This window comes from Anopheles moucheti, chromosome 3 (assembly GCF_943734755.1).
Source record: "Anopheles moucheti chromosome 3, idAnoMoucSN_F20_07, whole genome shotgun sequence".
Lineage (NCBI taxonomy): Eukaryota > Metazoa > Arthropoda > Insecta > Diptera > Culicidae > Anopheles > Anopheles moucheti.
Genome location: NC_069141.1, coordinates 29,269,564 through 29,295,713, shown reverse-complemented (window position 1 = coordinate 29,295,713; position 26,150 = coordinate 29,269,564). Strand labels below are relative to the sequence as shown.

The following is a 26,150-nucleotide window of genomic DNA, read 5'->3' as shown; positions in this document are numbered from 1 at the left end:
TTAAAACAACATGAAAGCTCGCGTAACGGAACCACACTCAACCCATAAAACTCCCTTTGCGTTGTGTGTCTTGTGTGTTTGCAACCCATGTTTGCCACTCGCCACACGGTGATTCTTTCCACCTCTGGAACGGTTTTTGCGCTTCCGCAGTGCCGCGATACAAATTTGCAAACTGTGAAACCATCCACCAAACGAAGCCACGTGACGGAGGGAGGATCGGAGTGATGCCTCGGAGGAGTGTAAATAGCAGTAGCATTACTGCAGTACTGCTTGGAAGGTGCGATGTTTCCCAGTTCACAAGCAACCAGGGGTTGCGAGGTTGGGTGTATGTCACGCGAGAAAAATCGCGTGCAGGCGGAAAACACTTCAATTGTGCCCTTTCTAGGCATTATGGTACCCCCGTCTGGATGGGTGCTGTCTCTTCCTAATAGCCGGGTCATACCAGTCTCCTAGCAGAATAAACAGAAATTTGTAACCCCAAAAACTCAAAACCTTCCAACAACCGCTACCAGACGGTACACGGACAACGGGCGTAGAGCGGCAATTCCATTTTGCATTACTTTGCTTCGTAGCTACGAATGGTACGAATGATATCTGTGACTCGGTGTGTCGTTCTACGTTACTGACGATAAAGAATTCACGTACACTTTGTTGCAAAAAGCGGCAAAATCACAGCACAAGCGAGAAGCACCAAAACCACGCTTCGTTTGCATGCATGGGAAAATTGCAGCCGAGCGACATCCTTTTGCGCCAGCCAGTGTGCGCCTGCTGCGTGCAGTTTTCGCGTGATGCACCCGAAAACCTGGCAACTGCCGGAACTGCGGGGGAAATGCAAAACGGAATGATTGACTAGTGACGAAACTCCATCCAACTCCTGCTAGAATCCTGCACGGGTGGAACGGGTCGGGAGCCCCACATCCTGTGGCCCGAACCAAACCCAAGACGATAATGGTAAAACTGCACCACGATAACATACCACCCCACATTGGACCTGTGGAAGGAAATTCGTGTTGCAACAATGTTGCTCTGTTCCAATGTTCTTCTGTCTGGCTGTGCGGCACGCTCCGTTAACTCCGATGCGTATCGTTTACTGTCACGGGGTGTCGTCCCACCACTCCCTTCGCGCCCTTCCTTTTGGGCGCGGTTTTGGGCACCCACGGCCATGGACAGTAAAAATGGTGCAGTGTAACACTCGCATCGCAGCAGCGTGGTTCTCGCCGACTCGCAGGATGTTACTCGCGATGCGTGTAACACCAGCTGGAGAGATGGAGGCACTTACTGTAAATGCCATTTTTGCGCATCCAAAACGCATTGGAGACATGTTCAAATGTCCGTTCTGGGGTGGTTGTGACAGTCTGACAAATGTTTGGTTTTTTTTTTGCCTCACTCTGCCTCATCCCCAGCAGCATGTGTGGAACATGTGGCAAGTGATGGATTTCGCCCCAAAAATGCTTCGTTACACACGACAAACAAACGACATCGGCAGGTTTGCGTGTAATGGCGTTGACTTACAACAGGTCCACGGTCAACCGGGGGGTCCCATAGCATATTCCGGTAAGTGTTGCGCCTTGGTGTACGGTACATGGTGCGAATTGAATTCTCGATTAAAGCAAGAGAAGATCGTTCCTAAAAGCATCGCCCCAAGTAAGTAGTGCAATATTTGAAAGTTGAGAGAAAGATCGGATTAAAAAGGAGAAAAGAGAGAGAGAGAGAGAGAGAGAGAGAGAGAGAGAGAGAGAGAGAGAGAGAGAGAGAGAGAATTCTTCATTTGAAAATTCTTCAGGAAAAATATACAGGGTATGCCACAATTTTTTGACAGTTTCGCAAGGTTTTTTGATTACGACCCAGGTATTTTTGAATCTGTCCTGGGATTTTTTGACTGCGTCCCATCAATTTTTGAATCCGTCCCACAATTTTTTGACTGCGTCCCACGTGTCTGTCCTGTGTACAGAAAATTGATCTGAATGGGACTTTCGACTGGTCCTGTCGAGTGAAGACCGATACCTATACATCACCGGACCGCCCCAATCAAAAATCCTTGAAACGAATTCAAAAATATATGGGAAACCGTCAAAAAACCACGGAACGAATTCAAAAATATATGGAAAAGCGTCAAAAAACCTTGGAACGAATTCAAAAATATATGGGAAACCGTCAAAAAACCTTGGAACGAATTCATAAATATATGGGAAACCGTCAAAAAACCTCGGGACGGGTTCAAAAATTGATGGGAAACTGTCACGGAATTGCGGGATACCCTGTAATTCTTCAAATTCATCTCCACTAAAAGTAAGTATCCCAAGTCCTACACTCTCTGTTTCCCATCATCTGTACATCATCTATTTATTGGTGCATTTTTACACACAGCAACAAGAATCTATCTGCCGCAATTCAACTGCACACACACCCAGTGGTGCAGTAGATAAGTACTGTGATGTAACGAAAATAACGAGTTCTCTGGAAATCAATTCAATCAATTAGTTCGCGCGTTACATCTCACGCGACCTCTATCGGACCCGGTCGCATTCTAGGCACTCTCGGAGGGCTCGTCTCCGATATGCGTCTCCGCCCAGCTGCAACGAACACACCGCCTTCGATCGCACGTACGTACGTGTACGCGCGAATGTGTCACTTTCCCTTCCGGTGTGCTGTATCTGTAGGATGCACTTGCACTTGCACAAAACCCCCCAACCCTGCACGCCGTCTTCCACTGCTCAATAAAAGGGATGTGTTCGGTGGGGGCCCCCCAGTTGTCGGGCTGACCTTGAACGAGTGCAGTGCTCTTCGAAGTGCTACAACAACTAAAGCTAATGCTACATTGTTGCATCTAAGCTCGCCAACCTCCTCCCAACCCAACCCTTACAACGGCCCTCCCCCCTGGGGGGGCCATCGGCAGTGCCTGCCCTGTCAACGTGATTTTTACCGCCTACTGTGTGTGTGGCTGTATGCAATCATTCCGTTGATTAGTTTACTTAGCACAGCGGCACACACACACCTCCCATCATGTCGATGTGCTTCTGTCACTCCGGGTTCGTGTAGTGGTCGATAAAGCGATTATAAATAGTGTTGGTTGGGGAACATAAAAAAGCGGGGGGGCTTGGGAATATTGTCGCTGTATCAGTGCTCCCGGGGTGCTCTCCCACGGGAATGGGGATGGTGCTTTATTCTAGTGTCGGTGCGCTGTACACACATCACCACCAGCTAAAAGGGTGACCGGTGCTATGGAATGGAGCGAAAGTATTCCATCGATGATGATTAGATTTCCCGCCGCTGTGGGTATGTGTTACAAACACGAGCAGAAGAAGAAGGTTCGGCTCACGTGTACGTACACCTGAAGAAAGACATGTGAACAGCGGCTGGGTAGGAACCGGAAGGTAGGGAGGAAGTGTTCCTGTCGTCTCGAAATAGACCAGCCGGGTGGGAGGGATGGGTTTTATAGCAGAATCCCGAAGCACACAGATTATTCCCGATCATGACGATCGCCTTGTTGCACCCAGACTCCCCAGCCTTGTTGCATCACATCTCGGTAATGGCTTTGGGGGCAATGCATCGATCGATCTAATTTTATAATATCCTAGCACAGCCGGCTGGGCTAATTTGCTGTCCCGAGCAATGGACCGATTGAAGGCGAATCGTGAGGAAGGAACCCCGTCGTTTCATAATTCATCCCCTCACATGCCGATGAGATCATCATTCTAACCAATGATGCATCAGCAGCGGAAGCGGGGGCACGCGCAACACCCGCGCCATTGAAAGTGCACACTTTAAGGTTCGCCCGAAACGATCGCCCGAATGCGGTGCCGGCGATGACAATGAAAGCCAATTGCACACCGAGGGTAATTTTCCAAACTGTTAGTTAAGGAACCGCACCACACCAAAAAACAAAAACCGTTGAGCTACAAAATAGAAGCTACAAAAGGCCCGACCGGGTGCGGCTGCTTTCTGCCATAAAATATGCAGTTCCATTGGCATTGGGAAGGGTAAAACACTAACCCACCCGACTGGACAGAGTGTACGAATTGGGTGCGTTTGTTTTATTCTCATTTCCTTTTTTATTTTACGTTTTATAAGGCTTGAAAGCGATGAAACAATGCACATAAAACCCGACCGCCAGCCAACGGTTGAGCGTTTATTTTTAGAACGTACTATTAGTGTTTCTCCCATAAACAAGCGAGGTTTGCCCCGGGGGGGAAGGCGAACGAGAACTAAACAAGCCAAAAACTACTGTAGAATGTTTCTTCGAAGAACGCGGGGCTCCCTAATGTCTATATTCGCATCTTTGCTAACGTGGTTCAAATCAGTGCCAAAACGAAGCACAATAACACAACAAAAAGTCGCAACTGCTATAACCACACCTGTTGCTATAATCAACCATATTTTTGTGGGTTTTTTTCTTCTGTCCCTGGTCTGGCGCAACTTGCTTGAAGCGGCTGGTAGGCGGTGGAAATACGAAAGAAGCAAAAGCATCGAAACGCTCTTCCCACTGCGACGGGGACAAAACGCTAGTAGAATATTTAGTTGCTATTTGTGAACAACAAAGCGCTCGCTGCCTATTGGCGTATTTGCGATGGATGGAAGCCGTACGACCACAGATTGGAACGGGCACAGTGTAACTTTGCAAAAGCAAGCAAGGATCTGTACCCAACATTACACGGGCCCGATCAACCGTCGAAGCCTCCGTGTTGGATGGAATAATGTGCGAACCGCCACGAACCCCCCCCAAAAAAAAGGCAGTTTCGATCGTGCTCGAGATCCAACGATTTGAAGAACGGAGACTCCACAATCCAAACAAAATAGCAAATCGTATTCAAATGTCAAAGTATTTATATATCGAGTCGGCTACGTGACGAGATCAATTCTTCGTGGAGAAAAGCGAATGGCGATAAGGTACCAAACAAAAAAAAAATATACGTATTAGACAACATCACGCATTTCTCGCTCTTCGTTTGCCTGAAGGTTGGCAGCTACCGGTAGGTAGGAAGTTAAAAGATTTTTTTTTTTGCAAACCATCAAACCGAGCTTACTTGGAAAGGGCGTTATAGACAATACGGAATGGGGCACACAGAGCCACATTCGTTTTCCATTCCATCGCTTCGCACACAATACAAATCGGGTGCGCAGAGCCAGAGATAGAAGAGAGGGTGAGAGATGGTGTGGAGTCGAGGAAAACGTTGGCAACAGACTGGAACCTAGAAAATTTCCATTTTTCCTCCAATACGGACTGGGAACGACCGGAAAAGCGCTGGGCTGGAAAAAGAGCAACACCACACTCGAAGGACTCGACCCTTCCCCGAAACCTAGAAACGACGGTGAAAGTGTCTGCCTCGGGAGGAGTTTACTGGAAGAAGCTGTGAAGGTGTCTCCTCTAGCCTGGCGGCGCATCATCCGTCTGGGAGGGTGGTGCGGTACCTCTACATTCTAGGAATTCCAAATTTATCTCACATTAGTGGCGCTGGAAGCATGGAAGAATAATCTTACCTCGTGCCAATAACACGAAGGAAACACCGGCCAACCCGCGTCCCGGGAACAGTCAGACCGTTCTCAAAATGAATTCCCTCGCGAAATTGTGTCCCTTTTCTGCCGCCCACAAACAAGCACGCTCAGAGCTCAGCTGGCTGGCTAGTGCTAGTCATACCAATTCAATGTCACAGCTGGTCAGTTGAAATAAAACCCACCCGGCATCCTGCCGTGTCCCGCCGCCACCGATCGTCGCTTGGCCAATGCGGAATGGCAAAACTATCCAACGCAAATGCTAACAGCAACAGTGAATGCATGCAAATATTGCAAACACCACCACCTCGCTCCCACCGGCATTCCTTCGTCCGAGCGGAGCGATATCTTGTTCAGCGATGTATGTAAATTTTCGCGCGAGATACTGGCGCCGCCTACGGGAAGATTTTCTCCACCGTATACTCCAACGCACCCCCAGAGTATGTCTCCCTTTGTCCGTGTAATGGTGCGAGGGTTTTTGTACCCGTTCAAGGTTAACTTTTCGCGAAACTATCACCCTCCCTGGCTGCGCTAGAATTGTTTGGAGAGAGAGAGAGAGAGGGGGTAGTGTAACGGGGAATTGGAGCGGTGTACTAGGGGTCGCGCGAATGTGACGTAAAACAGCGACCGGCCAGTGAGGATGACGCCCTTCCAGAGGAATGAAGATAGAGATAGTAAATAGTAACTGCAAACGCTACTAATAAAGATACCTCAATATGCCATTCCCTACCGGAGACTCTCCCCGCAAAGGTCCGGTTGGATGTGTTGGTGCAGCGACTTGTATGCAACCACAATTGCAAATGTGCAGTAGTACCACCTACCGAGAAGGGGGTGTGTGTGTGTTTGCCCTGGCTTCCCCTGACGGGGAACCGAGAAGCTTCGAGATTCTGACACCATCGCCGCACCATCTCGATTACCTAATACCGGGACCGGGACGCCGGTTAAGCAAACATCGGCCATCAGCTTTGCCGGGTATCGCCCCAACGTGGACCCGGTGGGTATTCAGTTCCGCGTACACGCAGATGTACGATCTCTATCTCTTCCCGGCGCTGTGCGGTGATTGGACGCAACAACGCACCAAAAACAAACCCCGAAACGAACCAGCTTATGGGTCATCATCTTACGATGGAATTTTCCTTTCACATTACGGGGACTGCATCGGGTAGTCGCGCCGCCTTATCGCAAACCGGGAACCGTGGTTTGGTGGAGTGCTGAAAATTTTTGCTCAAATTTCATCAGCTGTTTTTAGCTGGCACGGGCCCGGCGGTGTGTCGTTATCTTCAGCGTTCGCCCGAACCAAACAAACATCGATCGTGGATGGGGAGGGTGGAGGGTCCGGGCAGGGCTTACACATCCCATCCGGCACCACATCATCCCACATCGGACCCGTCCGTTTTCGAGTTCTATCATTCAAAACAGACATGAACACCCTGCACTAACGGGGCAGTACAATTTTCGGTCGGGCTCGGAATACGGGGTTGATCTTGATGGGTAGAAGTGTAACGTACATAGGCGAGACGGCACACACCGCCTTTGCTAATCGCAATCTTATCAACTTCGCTTTTACACAAGTTCAGGAACGGTGCGAAATCAAATCGCGCGATACAAAGAGTAAGCGTAGCGCTGGTTCTGCAACCGATAAGGCCGGTATAACACCCGCCAGAGGTTGTTGTTTACGATGGTAGAAACGCGAGTAAACAACGTGTGTAACTCGCCCGACTCTACCGACGATAATAGGGCGTGGTGAACTTGTTTCCTTGAACCTGGCCTAGCACAACTTTTGCACAACCGTGGCACTTGCGGACGGGCCCCTGCCGTTCGTGGCAAGGCAGCCATCTTGCCTCCGTGGAGAGAGTATCATCCAGACAGTTTAAGATCCGAAGAGTAGCGAGACTCCCAAAACCCCAAGCTATCGTTATCGATATCTGGCAGTAGTACGGCATAAAGGTCGAAGGACATCGCCAATCAATTGCCGACAACAAAAACAAGTTCACCACCTTAAGGCCGACCGTTTGACAGTGCTAATAGGCAGATAAGCCATCTTATAGGCTGTTGCAGTCATTTGATGGCCTTATCTCTCCAGGCTATTATTGTGATGGGACGTGCGGAAAGAATACTACACTACAGCGCGTCTAGAATTGGACGATCATTACCTCCTCCTACACGCTGCCTTTATCATCCACGGACTGGATTACATATTTGGTTAACCTCCTGCACTGTTTCAAGTTTCCCTCCCGGACACAAACACCAAACAACTCTCCAGTTATTGATGATCCGTCTGTGTGTGTTTGTTTTTTTTTTTCTCTCTGACTAAGCTCGTCTGACTATTCTCGTCTAAACTGCAGCAACAACACACAATCCACACCGAGGTTGAATAACAACCAGACATGTTTTTTTGTTTGGCTGAGCAGACATGAAGTTTTTTGTTGTTGTCGTTGTTGTTGTTTTTTTTTAGCCACGCCACCATGAATGCAACGCATGCTGATCGTCTCGACAAGATCGTGATACAGCGCTTCGCAACCTTCCGGCGGCGCTGCATCTCATTGGGATTTCGCGTCTAATAAACAGCGCGCGCCGCTCACAACTTTACAAACAAATATTTGTCAAACAATAAGCCTCCCCCGAACGGTCATTCAAATGCAAGACAGTTCCACCCTTCCCGCAACAGGGGGGGGTGGTTGTTTTTGCCAATGTGACAGGAAACTGTACGAAACGCACGTCATGCGTATCAAAAAACAGCTGATTTCTGCTGCGAGTAGAGGAAATTAATCGACTTAACGCCGACGTGGGACGTGGGACGGAACGCAAACGGCTGTGGGAAGGTAATGAAGCAGTGTGTATGTGTTAAATGCTGAGTTAGCATTAGAGTTAGCACCCGGTTGGGGCCCTGTTTCCTTCCTTATTATCGTAAAACGCGTAAACACCTATTGCTCCTCTAGCGTCATAAAAATATATTTATAGACCAACAACACAAAGCGCGGCATTAAGCGTGAATGTGCGGCCAGGGCTAGGTGATAGTGAGCGGGGAGAATATACACACAGGGAGTGAATGTATTCAGATGTATTTTAAAAGCAATTTCTCAAACAATCACTCATCGCTCCATCATATGCCCATCAATAGTTTCGAAATGGATTTGAAGATGAATGAAGCAACAACGATTTTTGCCTACGAATGTGCATTACTACTACCAGAGACAGAGAAGTGTTATATAATATTAAGAGCGATTAGTAAATTATGAATTATACCAATGTTTAACTGTTCCCTTTGGCTTCGTGCGTTTGTCGCATAGATAAGAAAGGTTTTGTAGATATTTATAATTATTCCATCACAAATATCATAAGATAACTTGATACCATTAGAAAAACGAGTTAAAATACAGTGCATAACAAAATTATATGAGCACAACAAGATAAAGAATTCTGAATCTTCTTCTGAATATTCAGATTCTGCTTAATGGTATAGATGCTGGTGATGTCCCATTTCTTGTGACAGCGTGAGACTGAGAAGAATGAAGCTTGAATCTTGAAGATTATTTCTTTCCTTTCTATAACATCAAGAGGCCCAACTTCTAGTGGAACGCATACTCCAAGACGGAAGCAAATCGTCTTTTAGATATAGATAAATTATTAAATATTATGAAAAAAAAAGAAATTAAATGCTAAAAATAACATTTCTCATTGACGTTCGCCATTTTCTTAATGACAGGATAAAACAAGAATCGTTTTATTATTTTCCCCTCTTCCGTTCCATATTCCAATTCAAAGCTTGTACCCCGCAGAAAGCACATTGTAACACCCGTGCCAGGAATGCAGGAAAAAAGGTAAATTTTCCCAATGCGAATGCGAAAGCACCATTGAACACAATTTATCGATGCCTCCCCACAATGGGCTGTTTTGTGTCGATTGGCAACCCATCAGCTCCGCTATCGGAAGCAGCAACTTGGAGGGGGCAGGGTAGCTTGACCACGAAATTAATGGCGCTTCTGGGCTGGTGACCGCTGGCATTTGAGCACGGGACCGCGAACCGAATCAAGTGGACGGTAATTTTATTGCAAACCCGGAAATTGTTCCCATCCCACAACTTCGTCCACCCTCAAGACGGAGCGAGAGAGAGAGTGGGCTCGAGGTCTGACGTTTAATGGGATGTTTTGTTTTGTTTTTTTTTCTCTCGGTTCACTTTTTATCCGGCATGCGTAATCACACGATGGATGGTCGTCGAAAATGATTGCCATGCGCGCCATCATCCTTATTGAAACATTCTTTAAGGATTTTTGTATTGTTGTGTTTTTTTTTATTTCTCCCTGGCATTGTTTTTGGGGGGGAGGGAAACGTTTGCTTCATTTGTTAATGAAATGCTTGCAAAAAACCAACCAGCGTTGCCCGAAAATCGTTCCCGATGATTTACCGTATCCGACCGAGATCCGGCTTATCCGATTATGCGCCCCGTAAGTGATTAATCCACGATTTCGACATTCATTATGATAAGTGTCGTTGCACGATGGCACCGAACTCATATCCGCCATCCCAACCCTCCGGGGTCAGCAGCAGGGGGTAGGAAGAGATTGAAAGTATTATATTTGCTGTTATGCTGAAATTTGAATAATGCAATCGTACTACAGCCAAGCGAGAAAGAAAGAGAAAAGCGAGAAAGCTCCAACCATTTATGCACACATAATGCAAAAGAGCCATTTTGACCAATTTGCATAAGGTTAATTTGAAACGACATCATTTGCAAATAAAGGCGCACCAATATCGACAAAAACCTTTTCCGGGCTCGGGTGGAAAGTTTACTGCATAGTCGTCTTTTTAATGAGATTGTCTTCTCGCACTCGTCCGCCCCGAGAACGCAGGAGGTGTGCACATTAAATATGAAACGATGCCCTCCCTGTTTCGGTTTATCGGTTTGCTGAATGCAATCGTGTATTTTATTGCCGCAGTAATGACGCGCACCCGGCACATAAACCGGGGTGGTTCTCACCCATTCGGCTAATTAGTTCAATTAAAAAGAGGAAGCGAAAAAAAACAACACACACACATCGGGCACCATTCTTAACCAGTTCCCTGGCTCGATCCGGCACAACCGTACCGGTGCAAAAGTAATGCACGGATGCAACAAGCAACAACATCGTGGGGAAGCACTCCACTGCACTCGCACGATCCATTATTAATTCGTCCTCGGCTCTCGGCGTCCTCGGAAGCGAAAGGACAACGCTCCTAATCTGGCATTACGAAGGCATCGTACACAGCCATATCTTGGCCAGCCGGACAGGCGCATTTGGCTGGAGTTCGAGTAGGACAACGAGTTTTATTATGATGGATCCTCTCGTCCACAACAACTGTCCACTGGGTCTGTGAGTGGTCCGTGGATCGGTGCATACACAATGTTCTAACTGCAACATTGTTGTTCCACTTCCAGCAGGAATCGCAACGTAAATACTTCCTCACACTCACTGTGCACTCTGAGTGTGTCTGGAAAGCCTAATTTGTGGTTACTACCTTCGTCGAACTCGGGTCTTTCTTTAAATGTTACATCGACTACGACTCCTAAGCACAGACTTCTTCCCATCGAACAAATCACTGCTCCCTCACGTCGTCTCGCTTTAATGGGCTTTCGTTCAAACACGTGGAACAAGGTGTTTGGGACAAAACCGGTAGTGGACGCATACATATTTCATCAGCTCACATTTTTATTCCAATTAGACAGACGACGGCACTCGGACACAGGAAGGTAAGCTGATGTGAGTCGACCGAGCTAGAGGGTCTGTCTGGGGGATAAATTTAACACCCACCATCAACCATCCCCCAACTTCGGCAACACACACAGACACACACACACACACAAGAGAGATGAAGTGGAAACGGTTTTTGCATAATCCAAGGGACATGAATTTTAACAGCTCAGCACAAGTATCCTTCGATACTGCTTTTCGTTCGCTAGACAATGGCGTCCTCTTTCTCTCCTATCTGGAGGCTTTTTTTGTTCTCACCCATCTTTGGGTTCTACGCGTAAGGCAAAGCGATTATGGTTTGAGAAAAGTTAGTGCCAACGCTGTGAAAACAGGGGGGGGGGGGGAAAAACAGGCAAAAACAAAATTATATACACATAATATATATATAAATGCAGCGGACGTCTCGATGGACCGCTTCTGACGCCTACCCGGTCTCACTTGATTGATTGCTTAATCGAGCGGCAAGCGGTTTCGGTACGGTAACGAATCATCTTTTGAACAAATGTAATTGGGTGCTCAAGTGAGGAATACGACCTTCGATAACGTAACACATGTCACTTTTTATTACGCAATTTAACTAAACAGTTTCTAAAGGAATCGTTGCTGGTGCTTGTCAAAAAAAAGAAGATTTTACCATCATTTATTTCGTTTTTTTTTTTTTTTGATACCAATTGTTTCTCGGGAATCTATAAATATACTAGTGTTTGGAAGTTGAGTGTCTAGATATGAATTTTGTTAGCCTCGGAATAATTAATTTTACAGCATTGGCAAACACATACAGTGACGACATAAGTCTGTTATGTATTAAACTATTTAATCTAATTAAACAATCACTCTGATTGCTTTATTGAATAAAATAATTGATGAAACTAGAGATTTATTGGTGCAGATCATACCATAAGTTAGAAAGCTTTTTGTCTGTATCTGTCAGATAATACAGGTACCGGCCTGTATCATTCGGAACAGATTCGTAAAAGATATAGCAAAGAATGAAATAAGGGATCATTTTTACGGAAATATAATTTGAGAAAAATCGATTAAAGAATAAAATTTTAACTTTTAATTCAATTCATTTGAAACAATATATAAATCAGAATACTAAAAAAAAACATTTTTGTTAATTATTAATTTGTTAATTAATTTGTTAATTACGTAAACATTTTTTGTTTATATTTTTAGCATACGGCAAACATGGTCTAACCAGGTTCAGAACGGCAAAAAAAATTAGTTTTGACATTTGTCAAGTAATTGACCGAAATTTTCATTGGGAAAACAATCTAATCCTCTATACCTAGGCTTAACTTGGCTTACCATTTGCATGGGGAGCTGTAAGCGGATAAGCCTGGAAACGTCAAAACGCATACAAAAAAAAACTGGCTTAGAGTATGATTGCTGGGTTAACGTCAAAGGTAATAGTGGCAATAGTGCTCCACGAGAGTATGGCATAAGGATCCGGATTGATACAGGGATTATACTTTTATCCTCTAAAACAAATCTGTACTTCTGTATTATAATCGTATTGTTGTTGAAGATTGGTTTACTGAACAAACCGAAATCTAGCTTCTGTTTTTACCATTGAAGTTTGTCGAATATTTTATTTTATTTTATTTTTTTTTGTTTCGTTAGAACGGCCTGGCCGTATCGACTTATTTGACCACGTAGCAGGATAGTCAGTCCTTGCTACGGGGGATTGGTCCGGATGGGATTTTGGTCCGGTCCGTTCGTGTGAAGACCGGCTCCGCTACCATCATGCCACCGAGCCGCCCCTTGTCGAATATTTTAGTCTACGATACATAATACAACTAATGCATCTATATCGTACAACGATGCAACGATACATAATACAACTAATGCATCTATTATGTGAGAAAGCTTTGGAAGCATGTGGATTGAGAAAGTTTTACATAGAATCAATTTCACGTTCGAAATGCTCATGGAATAATTATGATACTGCCCAGACTACTCAGAAACCTGCGAGTACTTTTCTTTCCAAATTGAAAATATTTAATTGACCACGACCGTAAACGTATACCCGACACGACCTTAGACCGCCCCAGTTCTTACTCAAAATTCATTAGCCCAAAGGAACAACCTTTAACATTCAGACAACATACAACCCTTCTCAGACTTCTAACCCCATTTTGTCGGGATAATCAAATAAAGCAAATTACCCCACAACCTCAAACAGCTTGCTTCGGCATGTGACATTGTCCCAACAAACAGTTCACGTTCGACATGATTGCGCAATCATTTGCCGTTGGAAGAACGCTGCTCAACTGTCTCGGCAACATTGTCACACCCGATGTGCCCCCGTACCAGTGCGTGGTTCAGGAAAAGTGATTCGTAAATTGTCATTACGTTGGAGCAAATTTTACAGTTTGATTTGCTCATCAAACTTTCAACCAGTAATCCACCAATCAATCAGTCAACTCACGGACTCAAGTCAGTCAAGCGGCGGCATCCGCGCCGTGTCAGTTGGTCTTTCAATCATTACATGTCCTTGCTGGGTAGTCACCACAGCCCTTCCCCCTCACCCCCCCCCCCCCCCCCCCCCCCCCCACCTTTGCCTATATCCATCACACATTGACACGAAGGAAATGAACATTAAATTTCCAAACCAAACAAAATCGCTTTCAAACATCTTCAATCGCACCAGGAAAGCTTCCAAAGAATCCGATCATGAAAGTTTCCAAAAGCATTGGAAAGTTGGGAAACGGATAAGATGGAAAAAAAGCTATTCAACGCATTTTACCTGCTTTTGCGACCGTGCAAGAATTTTATGAGCCGTGAATTTCGCGTTTGTGCTCGATAATCTTCCGCCAGGCTTTACTTTCCCACCGCAGTCTTTTCGGGGCAGCGGTTACGGGAAGTTTTGGGGGAACAGTGGTGGGTGTGTGTGTTGTGCCAGAGCGATAAAAATTTAACCATAAAAAGTTTTTACTGCCTGTGCGCCATGCCGGACACACCGAAATGGATGCAAAATGTTACACAGTCATTGTGTCGCTGTGTTGCGAACCGTTCGGTCACCGGCATTCTAAGAGCTTTTCCCATTTTGGGGATGGGGGGAAAAAAAGGGACAAGAAGCTCATGGAAATTTCTCGAAGTGAAAGATTTCGTTTTTTCATAAAAGCAACTTCCAAACGCATCACTGCGGATCAACAGCTCGGGCGGTAAAGCCTTTTCCATCAAATTTCGGCACCAATCAGCGCACATCGGAGCTTAGTTCTGTGTTGGAGATTTTCCATTCTCCATTTGGTTTAAGTCAAACCTTCACATATATATACACACAGACACATACACACACAAACACAGATATGTAAGAAATAACAACTTGAGTAAAGTTTCGCAACAGAAGCGATACCACGAATGAGAAGCGATTTCCACCCAGGCAATATCGACGGAAACTGTTATCGAAATGTTGGATGCTTTCGGAAGTGGTGTTTGTCGAAAAAGGAGCGAAAAAAAAAACACATTCACACTCACACACTCACATTCCCGGCTACAATGGTGCAGCTTAATGGTGTTAGTGAGTTGGCGGAAATTTAATTAACTTTCGGTTAAGTCCTTGACCAGAAGACGTTCAGCATGAAGGTGACAGGGGCCTGCCGCATGTACTTCGTCGTTGTTGCTTCGTGGAGGCCTAACTCCGAACTTTGGGAAAGTAATCGATTGGATGGCTAGAATAAAATCTACCCCAGATTCCGTTCCATATCTGCTTGGGGATATGATAAGAAGTTAAACTTCAAATCATTCCTTAAACAAATAGAGAAAGAAATATACAGCACGTAAAGTGATTTTTTGTTCCTTCCAGCTCCGTGCCGTGGTGGTGGTCTTCTAACACCCATGGAAAATCCCCACCCTAATCATGAATTTAACAACAGCTTCTTTTAATTATGCAATGGCAAATGTCCATTTCGGAACAGTTTCCCATACCCCCATCCGCACAACGGTGCAACGGTGCACATATACAGCACACGGAAACCGGACTTCACGACCATGACCAGCAGCATGGCTGCCGCCGTGCATGGTTGTGCAGCACGGCAAGATCAAAGTGGAACTACCCGACTGTATGTGTGTGTGTGTATGAGTGTTGTTTGCCAGTGATAAAAGGCGGTGGAAAATAAAATTTCATTCCAGCTGTAGACCGGTACACGACACGTCCTGTTGTGCAATTGGTTCACCAAAGGATCCTCAACAACAAACGGCCACCGGCTCGTGGGGTGGGTGGCCCGAACAAACAAAAATGCACATCGGCTCACAAACGGCGAGCGACGATAAAAGTCAACTAACGCGAAACGGGCGAAAGCATATAATTGATGTTAATTGAATAATTTAGTCACCGTGCTTCACCACTAAAAGCGAACGGCGAGAAATAATGCTTTCATCCGCGCCTCGAAGCTAGGAAAACGTCGAGTGCATTTCTGGAAGAAAGCAATGCGCACAACAAACCGTACCGCACCAGGCAGCCGGGCCGGGTTCGATATGCAAGACAGGCCATAATGTAATTATTCGTAATAAATATTAGCCGCTTAGTTGCGCTTCAATTTCATCGATCAAAGACTTTTCTTTAAACAATTTTGCCCTGTATTTCCACTCGGTTGTTTACTCGTTTATCTGTGTGTTTTTTACATGCTCAATTTGCATTATTCAATTAATTCCAATGTGTGTGTGTGTGTGTGGGTCTGAAAAAAAGTTAAACTACACGAAACCAGGCGCCTCCATCGAACGGTAGAAGGATTTTAATGGCAAGCTTTCATCCGTAAATTAAACGATAATTTTTTACGCAATAAGTTAAGCTTGAAACAAATTTTGGGTGTACCATGAATGACATTAATTGATATTATAATACGATCCTTCCATTTTTTTTCCTTACACGAAAAAATAAAATCTTGCAAAAGGATTCGATGGAGGCGCCTGGTATCTCAAGTTTAATCCCCCCCAAAGGGCTCGATATGCTCGTAACAGCTCGTAAGGAATGATAATAGATAAGATTGAAAACAGTTCGGTCGAAATATTAGCATAACGATTCTAAAACAACGCTAACCAGTTCAGTCGTAAGATAAAAACCAACACAAAAATATTTATGTTAACCAGTAATGATAGCGACAGGTGAAAAGTGGGAAAAAGTGGAAGGTCGAAAAGGATACACAGTGGCCACCCCATGCTAAAGAGTATCTCTTCATTGCACCGTAATGTTCATTTATCTGATCCCGTTGGAGGCGGGGGCAGTGAACCGAAGGCAAACAAAACCGTCACCGATAAAAAAAATGGGAATCTCACACAGCAAGAGAGCCCAGTGTGTCCCAAGTCTTTGCCACGGGATCCCGGAAAATCAGTTCTATTTTTAGATAAACGTCACACATATACACACACACATACAGAGGCACAACATAAAGTTTGTGTATTTCTTGCTAAACGGGAGAAGACTGTATTCCAATGACGCTTTGCCAAACACCGCGAAAGGGGGGGTGAACAAAAAAAAAAGAATTCTGTTCCATAGCCATCCAGAGCGCAATGGGCCCCGGGAGTCATTGCCGGAAGGATCAGTTTTGAAGGTTAGCCCCCAAGCGGGTTAGCCCTGAGGGGTGGAACCGGGAATCTGTTTTCCATCCCGTTTTCCTCTAGCTTGCCAGCTACGGGGGCCCGTTTTCCGTTCGTTTTTCCCGATTGCGCATCGTTGGAGCATAATAGAGAAGTGCTTGCTCATCGCGAGACGTTGGTATACGATGTACGCGAGCAGCAATCGTTTGTTTGACCTTTTTTCCTTGCCTTTCGTATTGTTTTTTTTTTTTTTTTGCTATTTCGTAGTCTCTCTTTCTTGCTCTCCTTTCCTCTTTTTTGCGCTTTTGTACAACTAAACCTTAAGGAATGTGTTTACGATATTACGCGAAATACCAACAAAAGCAGCTTCCCATTCCATGCAACCGAGAGAAGTACGTTCCGACAGAGAGCGAGAGAGAGAAGTGAATACAGTTTTGCAAAAAAAAGAAACCAAAATTGATTTCGACGATGGATGGCATTGTGCTGTACGCGATTGCTTTGCCCGCCGTGTAAAGCTGGCAGAGGGGTTTTTTGGGCATCCCTATAACTGTCCTCCCTCCTCCCCCCTTCCTCCCTTCTCCTTGTTTCGCTTCTTTTTCCTACAAACGCACGCAAAAAAACACCGCTCCTCTCTGTTGAGGCACACGCTTGCGCATAGCATTTCATCGTAATGGCCCTACGATGATACACTCATCGCAGCCAGCACAGCATATATCCAACGTACCGAACCTACCTAAAAAGCCGGTGGAGAAATGTGAATGAACGAGCGGACGCATGCGCCCCGTTCGCGACCGTGCTACGAGCACAGAGGAATTTTACGATATCGCAAACCACCCTCCCAACCGGCGCACCCCTTACGTCATCCCACCCATGGCAGGCTTGTCCCTTCCGCGACCGACTCCCCAACCGACCGGTCCCCCGAAGCCACCCCGAAACGGTTGCAAACGACGCTCATGCATAAAGAGTAGTTTGCTTAGACGCTTTACTCTCGCTGCACCACACTCTCACGATTCGCGGTAAAGAGCGTAGATTGTATCACAACCATCCACCCCCACCCGACCCGCCCACTATGTCCCTGCAAACGATCCAACTCTCATAACCGGCCACTACTATCAATGAACTTTGCCTGCCGTTGGCATCTAACACGGCTACGACTACACGGGGACCACACGGCACTCGGGCACTCATGGGGCGCGCTATACCGAGAGTGGCCGACTTCTACGCGAGAAAACATCGCTCACCCCTTGGCTACTATAGGGGGATACTGTGCCGTTTTGCAATGGAGCAAAAAAAAAACAACAACATAGTAAAATAAATTGCATAAAAAAAAGGGCAACACAAACCCCAAAATGAGTGCCATTTACGATCGTACGCCATTACACACCGCCCAACAGTGGACGCGGTCCCGATGTGGGCCGGCGTGGCAGGGGAGGGGCGCGGGAGACGTACGTCAGAGAAATTGTAGTGTTTTTCTTAGCGTAAATGCGCGTTTCTACTCGGGTTTTCTTCGCTTACGCTTGCCCTACAGCGAGAGCACCTTGAGAGGAAAGGAACTCGCGTGCTATTACGCTTGCTGAACATACATGCCAAAGTTCATCGTACAGTTGCGCGTGCAGCTTCTCGAATTTATTCGATAACAACTTTCGATAATGGTGTTCTTGGGTAAACATTCATTAGAACGTCATTAGCGTTAATAATAGAATAAATAAAGAGGAATAAACATAATTTTAAGAGAATAAACAAATTATATGAAATATTTATCGTAATCAATAAAGTAACATTTAAACATCAAAAATAAAAAAGGAAAATAAGAAGAACTATTCAATCATGAAGCAAGAAGACACAATAAATGAAAAATGTAAACAATAAAAGAAAATGTATAAATAACACAAAATAGATAAAAAAAAAACATATGCAATAAATCCAAACTAAACAGCAAGTAAAACTTGAAACTTGGTAAACCAAATGGAAGTGAAATAAAAAAAAAATCCGAAACGTAAACAAGAACAATACACAGAAGGTTAGAAAAAGCAAATCATTTACAATAATAATATCGAATGAAATAATCAATTTAATCAGATATTATCAAACGGAGCCAGAATATGAAAGCGTTATTTTAAACTTATCATAATAAATGCTTACGATCGAATGAAAGTAACTGGCCCTAAAGCCTTTTGAACAGAACTTGTTTAATTTTAACGCCTTGGAGAACATTCATCCCTTTGTGTTGCGAGGCCACAATGGTTGCAGCAAACATCAGCGAAAACATTCTTCGATCGAATAGCGAGCAACGCACCGAATATGCGTGTTACATCACGCACATCGTGTGCAAAAAGAGACGAAAGAAAGCACACACCAAATTGCACCCTAAACCCACCCCAACCGTTGCGTGCTTTTCCCCGTCGGTCGGTTCTAATAATATCCGACTGCTGTTGCTGCTGCTGCTACTACTACTAAATCGGTTCAATCCTCCCATTCAATCACTAGCCCCGCACACACGACAGTGCATTAGGCATAGGTGAAACATTTCGCAGTCGTGACTAAAGAACGAAAATTCCTAACCAATGCTTGGACGCGTGAAGGAATGTTTAAGGCCCAAAAACAAACCAAAGTGAAATGGTAAACCGAAATGGTAGCCGCAGAGAGCCGTGGGCCAAGTACACGATCACAGGCGGAGTATGTACTTCCCGCTGTGTGTGAGTGTGACCCACAACCTAAACGTTCAATGAATGATGCTGAGAAGACGTTCGCCGCATTCGAGATGATTATCGTGATCATTCATCATTTTCGTATTCGTATTTAAATTCGTGGTAATACACTACACCACGGGTTATTATTTCCCCATCCCCCATATCGATCATTACCTCACATCAAACGTCTTCATGCTTTTGCAACGACGGAAGGATAAAGTTGTTTTATTTCCTTTCGTTCTGTTTTTTGTTGTTGTTCCCACCCACCCCTAGAACGATCATGCATAGCACGAGATCGTTAAAAAGACGTGAACCATCGCCGAGAAATGCAGTGGCAGCGTGGTACGGGGATCATAAAATGTAATAAAAATGAGATGCGATTTGCGAAACGCCGGCTCTACTAACCCCGGTGCCCATTAATTCCAACTATATTGCATTGCGGATTATGGAACCATAATAGCAAATCACCCCCAACTCCTACTCCTTTCTCACCCCAAAAATACGGTTTCCTTTGCCGTTCGCTCCACTCGCTTTCAAACCAACCGAAAAGGGTGGCCGGACTCCCAACACCCAGCAAAAACCCCCGCCCTTGGCCTAATGATATGATTTGAACCCTTTTTTGCGTTCGGGGCTCGAGGTTTAGGTCATCCGTTTTCGTCCTTCCCCGGGGTGGGAAGGTGAGCAGCAATTCGTCGGTTTCTCGTTCGTCCTTGGAATGTCCTTTCAAGGTTCCGACCTGCCGGGTCGACATTTCAAAACGGCACGAGAATCATTACCGAGCACCAAAGAGAGCGAATCATTCGCTTCCATTCGCTTGCCACCCGGCTGCCCCCGCCTTCATTCGCACCCCAAAAAGCGGCCCCCAGCCAGTGCAAGTGAGTGCTGTAAAACAAAGGGCCATATAATGGTTTATACAGAACCAAACTGTCTTTAGTAATACTCGTAGAACCTGGTGTTGCGTTTCTGCTCGGCTGGATTCCGAGGAGATTGCTAACCGACACACACCGCCAAATACACAGCGAATCGCATTTGGAGGAGGGGTGAGCTACGCACCGATCGGAGGAGCATTGACGCATAGGTGCGGGTGTGCGGCACTAACTAAAAGGGATCACAATTCAAAACGGATACTTCAGAGATGACAAATTAAAAGAAAGTAGAAGCACTCGCTTTTCCTTCTTCCCATGGTGGGCGGCTTTCTTCTTATACTGCTGGCTGCTGCTGCTGCTGCTCAGCACAGGTCCAACCGGTACAAAAGGCTTTTACTGCTGCTGGTATAAAATACAGCCACACAACCCATTTGTTCTGCTACAATGAAAAATCCATTTCCGACGGTGCTACCTTCTCGACACTCTCCCCACCACGCCGCTTTCTCCTCCGCTTTGCCATCACCTTCGCACAACAAAACGCGTTGTTATTTCTTCCTTTTACACTGTTAGCAGCACCAAAACGACCGTGTACCTTTCCCGTTTGCTGGTGGTGGCTGGTGGAGATGGAAAAGGATTATTTTCTTGGAACACCTTCGCAACCGTAAAGAGGAAAATATATCATAATTAAAGGGAGTTATTTCACAGTCAAAAGAATGCGAAACCTCTCCCATCTGTTTCCCGTGCCCTCCACCACAACGCAACCTTCCTTTACTTCGTTGTTTTGTGGGGGTTATAGCATTCCTTCAAACACCTTTTGCAAGCAACAGAAAACGCACACTGAGGAAGTAGGGAGGACGAGTAGAAGGGCGAAAAGAAAAAGACCTAAACAAATTGTGCGCCACTGCGCTACGGCAGTGGCCGGACTCCGACGACGGGGTGGCCGTCTCTGTAGTTTATTTTCCACCATCCACCAGGAAAAACGATCGTGGCGATGGGCGATGAAAACATGGTGCCGCTTTGCTAACCGTAACCAGCGCAAAGCGCTCCGGCAAATGATAACACTCACTCCAATGCTCGCTCGCTCCTTGCAACTTGGGAATGGACGGAATCTTCTGTTCTGGACCAAACCATCCCCTCAATGGGAGCAACACCGACCACTCTCCACAAAACCGTACACAAATCTTAATTACGAATCGCTACGCATTTCTTTTTTTTTTTTTGGCCTTGGTTGAAAGGAGTCCGAGCGCAAGAACAACAACGATAACGAGAAGCAAAATGGCTCCCTAAGATGGCAGCCTGGTGACAACCCGAAGGCTCGTGACGAAAAATGGTGACTTTTCGAAGAAGTTATCCTGTTCTGTCCAACATCCTTGGCTATTTCCTTTCTACAAGATTCGCAAGACTGCGAAACCCGGCTTAGTGCTACTGTAATCATGCCCCATACCCAACCGGGCCAACCGAGTAAAATATCGTCAGACGCACAGAGTGTCTAGGTGCGAGTGCTTTGGACGTTTGCTTTAATTGCAGCAAATCAACTTCAAACTCACTCGACCCGGTGGCGCCCTCCGGGCTCCCGTAGTTCCGGGCAGGGAATCCACCGATGGCGAAACCCCAGAACAGGCTCTGAGCCCCGGGGAGAGAGATTTCCCGCTGAATGTCAAATACATCCGGACAGCTGGCCAACTGAAGATTCTGTGAAACATTCACCACCAGTGCAATTTTCACGCTTCCGTTGCGAACCGCACACGCCTTTGCCGGAACCGGGCCAGCGCTTGGGCGTATGGCGGAGGGCTCCACAAAAGCGGTGCACAAATTGTTTCGCCCAACCATTAGCAACAATTACGCCAAGATGAGTTTGTTTATGGAGGCGCCGCTAGGACAGTCCGGGTTGACAGTTCGTGAAGCAGCAGGGAGCGGCACGCCGGGAGTAGGTTAATAATTTTCAGACCCATCCAAATTGGCCGAGAAGTGGAGAAGCAATTGCAGAAAAGTTTTGCCAAACGTCAACAACTTTGCGCAACGCAAAATAGCAAATAATATGTAGCGGTGTAGCTTCAAGTTGCATTGGGTTAGAGCTTATTTGAAGGGGAGAAAAAGAATTAAATGTGAGAAAAAGCTTACGGAAGCTGCATGATACCCGGCCTGTGACAAGACCGGACCCCGAAAGTAAGAACACAAAAGCAGCTCTCAAATTTACATCGACCCGTTGTGGCGTAAGTACAGAAGGACAAAACCGCAACATATGCGTCTGCATGTTCTGCTCTCCCGGGTTTATTAATTTAAATTGCCAAATTGCAGCCAAACCGTACATAAACAGCGACTGGCCGTGCATACTGGGTGGGACTATCCGATCTTTCTGTAACGACCGTCACCCACTTTCAATGTCACAAGACCAAACACCCGCTTATTCTGCACGTTCTGATGGGTGGAGTTGGGTGCGGATGGCGCTTGTTTTGCTGTGGCAGTGGTCAGCAATCGAAGGAGCTGTGTTTATTGATCACGGTTCACCTTTGGTAACTTTGGTGGAGGGGTGTAAATTTGCAACAAATGTCGGTACATTCTTGGACGTTTTTTCCTCAAATATTCTGGTGCAACATTATTGATAACTTTATTCAACTTTGACTGTATTACATTTCTGTCAAATCCTATGAAAAGTAGTTTTTATTGTTAAACAATGCCAAATGGTCAGCAAAACAAAAAAGGTCTTAATAAACTAATCATTTATATTCTGGTTAGCTGACCGGAATTCTAACTTTAATTATTATTCTAGCAAAAATTTAAAACACTTAAGAATTCCGAATTTGGGGTGAAAATTAAAGCCACAAAAAATTTATTAAATGATTGAAAAGTCGGTCATTATATAAGAATCATTTTTGTCGTTTAATTCAATCATTACAAGTTCGTGAAATTTAACTTTAAGAATAAAAAAACTTCTTAAGTAAATATGAACTTTCATTTTACTCACAAAGCCTGTCGACCACTGGACCATAGACAGCGATCTATACGCGTACCCTGCAGTTCGCAGTTTAATCACTTTTTCTGCAAACGAACGCACAATGCATGGCCCACTAAATATCAGCTGCTACAGAACATTACCCCACTGCAGGGTCGTAGAAATTTGAACGACTCCAATTTCACATACTACTGCTACTACTACTACTGGTGCCGATATTTGCCCACGGTCGGCAAGTTGATGGAAACCAGTCCATTAAGGCACCCGCAAGCGCGACACAATACCAACACAGCGGTTGACCATTAAAAATAACTGCAAATGGTAGCAAATAATATCTATTTCTTTCAATTCAGCTAAATTTCCTTTTTCCTTCCTCTTACGAACCCGCGGAACGGGGGTTATTTAATGGTGGTGGAGCAAAAAACAAAAACAGCTCTCTCGCCGTTATGAGCTGGCTTAAAAGTGGCTTAATTCATACGCCACGCGTTGATGGTTCGTTCGTTCCGTTCGGCGCTTTAGTTAAGTTACTGCAGTATCTTCTTTTTTTCTGGGGGGGTTTATTTGTTCTATCATGGCGAAAATGTTTGCTACTTCAATTTTCGACGGCGCAGCGGCGCCTTGACGATTCCCGTATGTGGGGTGTGGTGTCTCCCTCTCCGTTCTATTCGACACAGCTGATACAGATGCAACTGTAGCGTTATATTACGAACCTCCAAAACGTCACCATTGTGTTTCCCTTTCAGTCAGCAATTTAAACGATTTGAATATTCTGAAGCGTGTTATCTGAATCAATCGACTTCGATCGTTGTAAGTTGAGAAGATCAAGCACACAGAACAGTTGCCTCATCGATTGAAAGATATTTCAAATCAGTTGCCAAATTCATTATCACAATGCGTTACAAAATCATTTAATGCATGAAATCGCACCATTGACGTGATTTCAGCACTCGACATGCTCTAACGATTGTTGACCACATTAGTATGGCATAACGCGCCGTTATAAAATTAGCACCCTTTTCTGTTAAAAAGCAATGAAATGATCCTCAATACAGGATTGTATCGGATACAAAAATCATTCTAAATCACTACCTCTATTAGCGGCACGTTAATCGCTCCAATTCTTCTTAATTTAGGCAATGTCACGTCTTATGCTATCAAAATAGTTCTGTTAGCATACTTCCTTCAGCACATCGTAAACGGATGGGAGCGAATGTAGATGCAGATGTCAAATAAATCCATTCTAATCACATAGATATTCTCGTTCTCATTTGAGAATCACGACTCACGAAAAAACACCATCAAAAATATGATAATTTTTTCCTCATTTTTCCCGTGAATTTTCACCTTAGTTTGGTGTTTGATACATAAACTTCAAAATGACGTATTTCATTTCGTTTTTTTTCTTTCCATCTATTGCTTCGTTCCTCAAGACTACAACTCCCCCATCATTGCAAAATAGTGCCTTTATGGAAAAGCACATACAATTCATGCTCCTTATTACATCCCGCCGGCCCGAAATTGTATTCCCAAGCACGTGCCATAAAAATGCCGGCAAAAGTTACGCCAAAGGACAACTCGCGCCAAGCCGCGGTGTGGAGCAACAAACGGCGCGCTCGACAACCCACCACCAGGCAGGCAACGTCAGTGGCCCGTGTACGCTTTCTCCTTACAGTAAACGAACCGGCGCTACGACAAAACGTTGCAGTCGTCGTAAAACTGAAGCAACTTAAACCGGCCAAAAAGTTTGATGCTGCCCTGCATGCTGGAATGCGTCCCTGGTGGTGGGGGGGGTAAGAAGAACGACGAGTGCCCCCCCCCCCCCCTCCATCGGGTAGGGACACGAAACGAACAAACGAAAAAAGGAAGAGAAACGAAGGAAGAAAACCGAAAAAATACACAATGATAAAAACGGTACAACTACTTACTTAGCTCCATCTCGTGCTCCTGTATCAGGTCGTCTTCCTGCTCCAGGTCACCGTCCGACTCGGTGCCTGAGTCGTGACCGTCAATCTGGTGGCGGTGGAAAAAGGAGAGAAAAAGAGAGCGTGTGTTAGCTGCTGTGTCCTGAACGCCTGAAACGGCTAAGGAAGGTAGTAATGGCGCCTCGGATGGGTGGATAGTGTGGTTGAAACACACAGTAAGGAGGCCTTACTTTAACTGCTGCATAGTGGGGTGGCAAATGTTCCATTCGCCTGTTTGGAGTGCTGCCAGAACAATTTTAATCATGAACGGTGTAATATTTCGCCCTAACAACATTAGCTTCAATCAGCGTTGCAACTGTGGGGCTGTTGTTTTAGGACGGCGCCTTACATTGTGAAGCAACTTATTCTCATCGGGAAAAGCGGAATTATATTGATGCACTTTACTTCCCGGCTCTTTCTCCATGGATCGAATCTCACCTTAGTGGATTTTCCCATAACCAAGGTCATATGATTGTGGTAAGTCCAGTAATGTTTTGATATTACTCCAAGCAGAAAAAGGAGAGTTATTGTGCTTGGGAAGTATTCTCACCTTACAATATTCTCAATCTCTCTTAAAGTATTTAACTTGTTAAACTAAGTCAGTCTTCGGAAAATCTGATTTTTAGACGAGAGTTCCTTTCTTTCCCGACTCACTTTCTTCGTGATGCGCTGGCCGGAAGAGAATTCCTCAGAAGAACCTCAGAATAAGCCAAGCCTCCGGAACTCCTCACCGCAAACACACCAACAACGTCGCAAATGGCAACGATGGAACGATATGAATATCCATTTACAAAGATGAGCATTGCCGGACACACAACACCCGTAGCAAGGTGCTGTGGATCGAGTAGGCAAAGCGTTAGGAGTGATCTTACCCCAAGAAGAAACCCTCCGGCAAGGTATAACCGATTACACATTCCAGT

General features: G+C 45.3%; 1 protein-coding gene across 1 annotated transcript in view; it reads right to left on the bottom strand.

The window, feature by feature from the left end:
• LOC128303191 (hormone receptor 4) overlaps positions 1-26,150 on the bottom strand; it is a 51,452-nt gene that overhangs the window by 5,223 nt on the left and 20,079 nt on the right. The window contains exon 2 of the mRNA XM_053040059.1: positions 25,195-25,279. Coding sequence (XP_052896019.1) covers positions 25,195-25,279 — 85 coding nt within the window. The remainder of the gene's footprint in view (positions 1-25,194; positions 25,280-26,150) is intronic.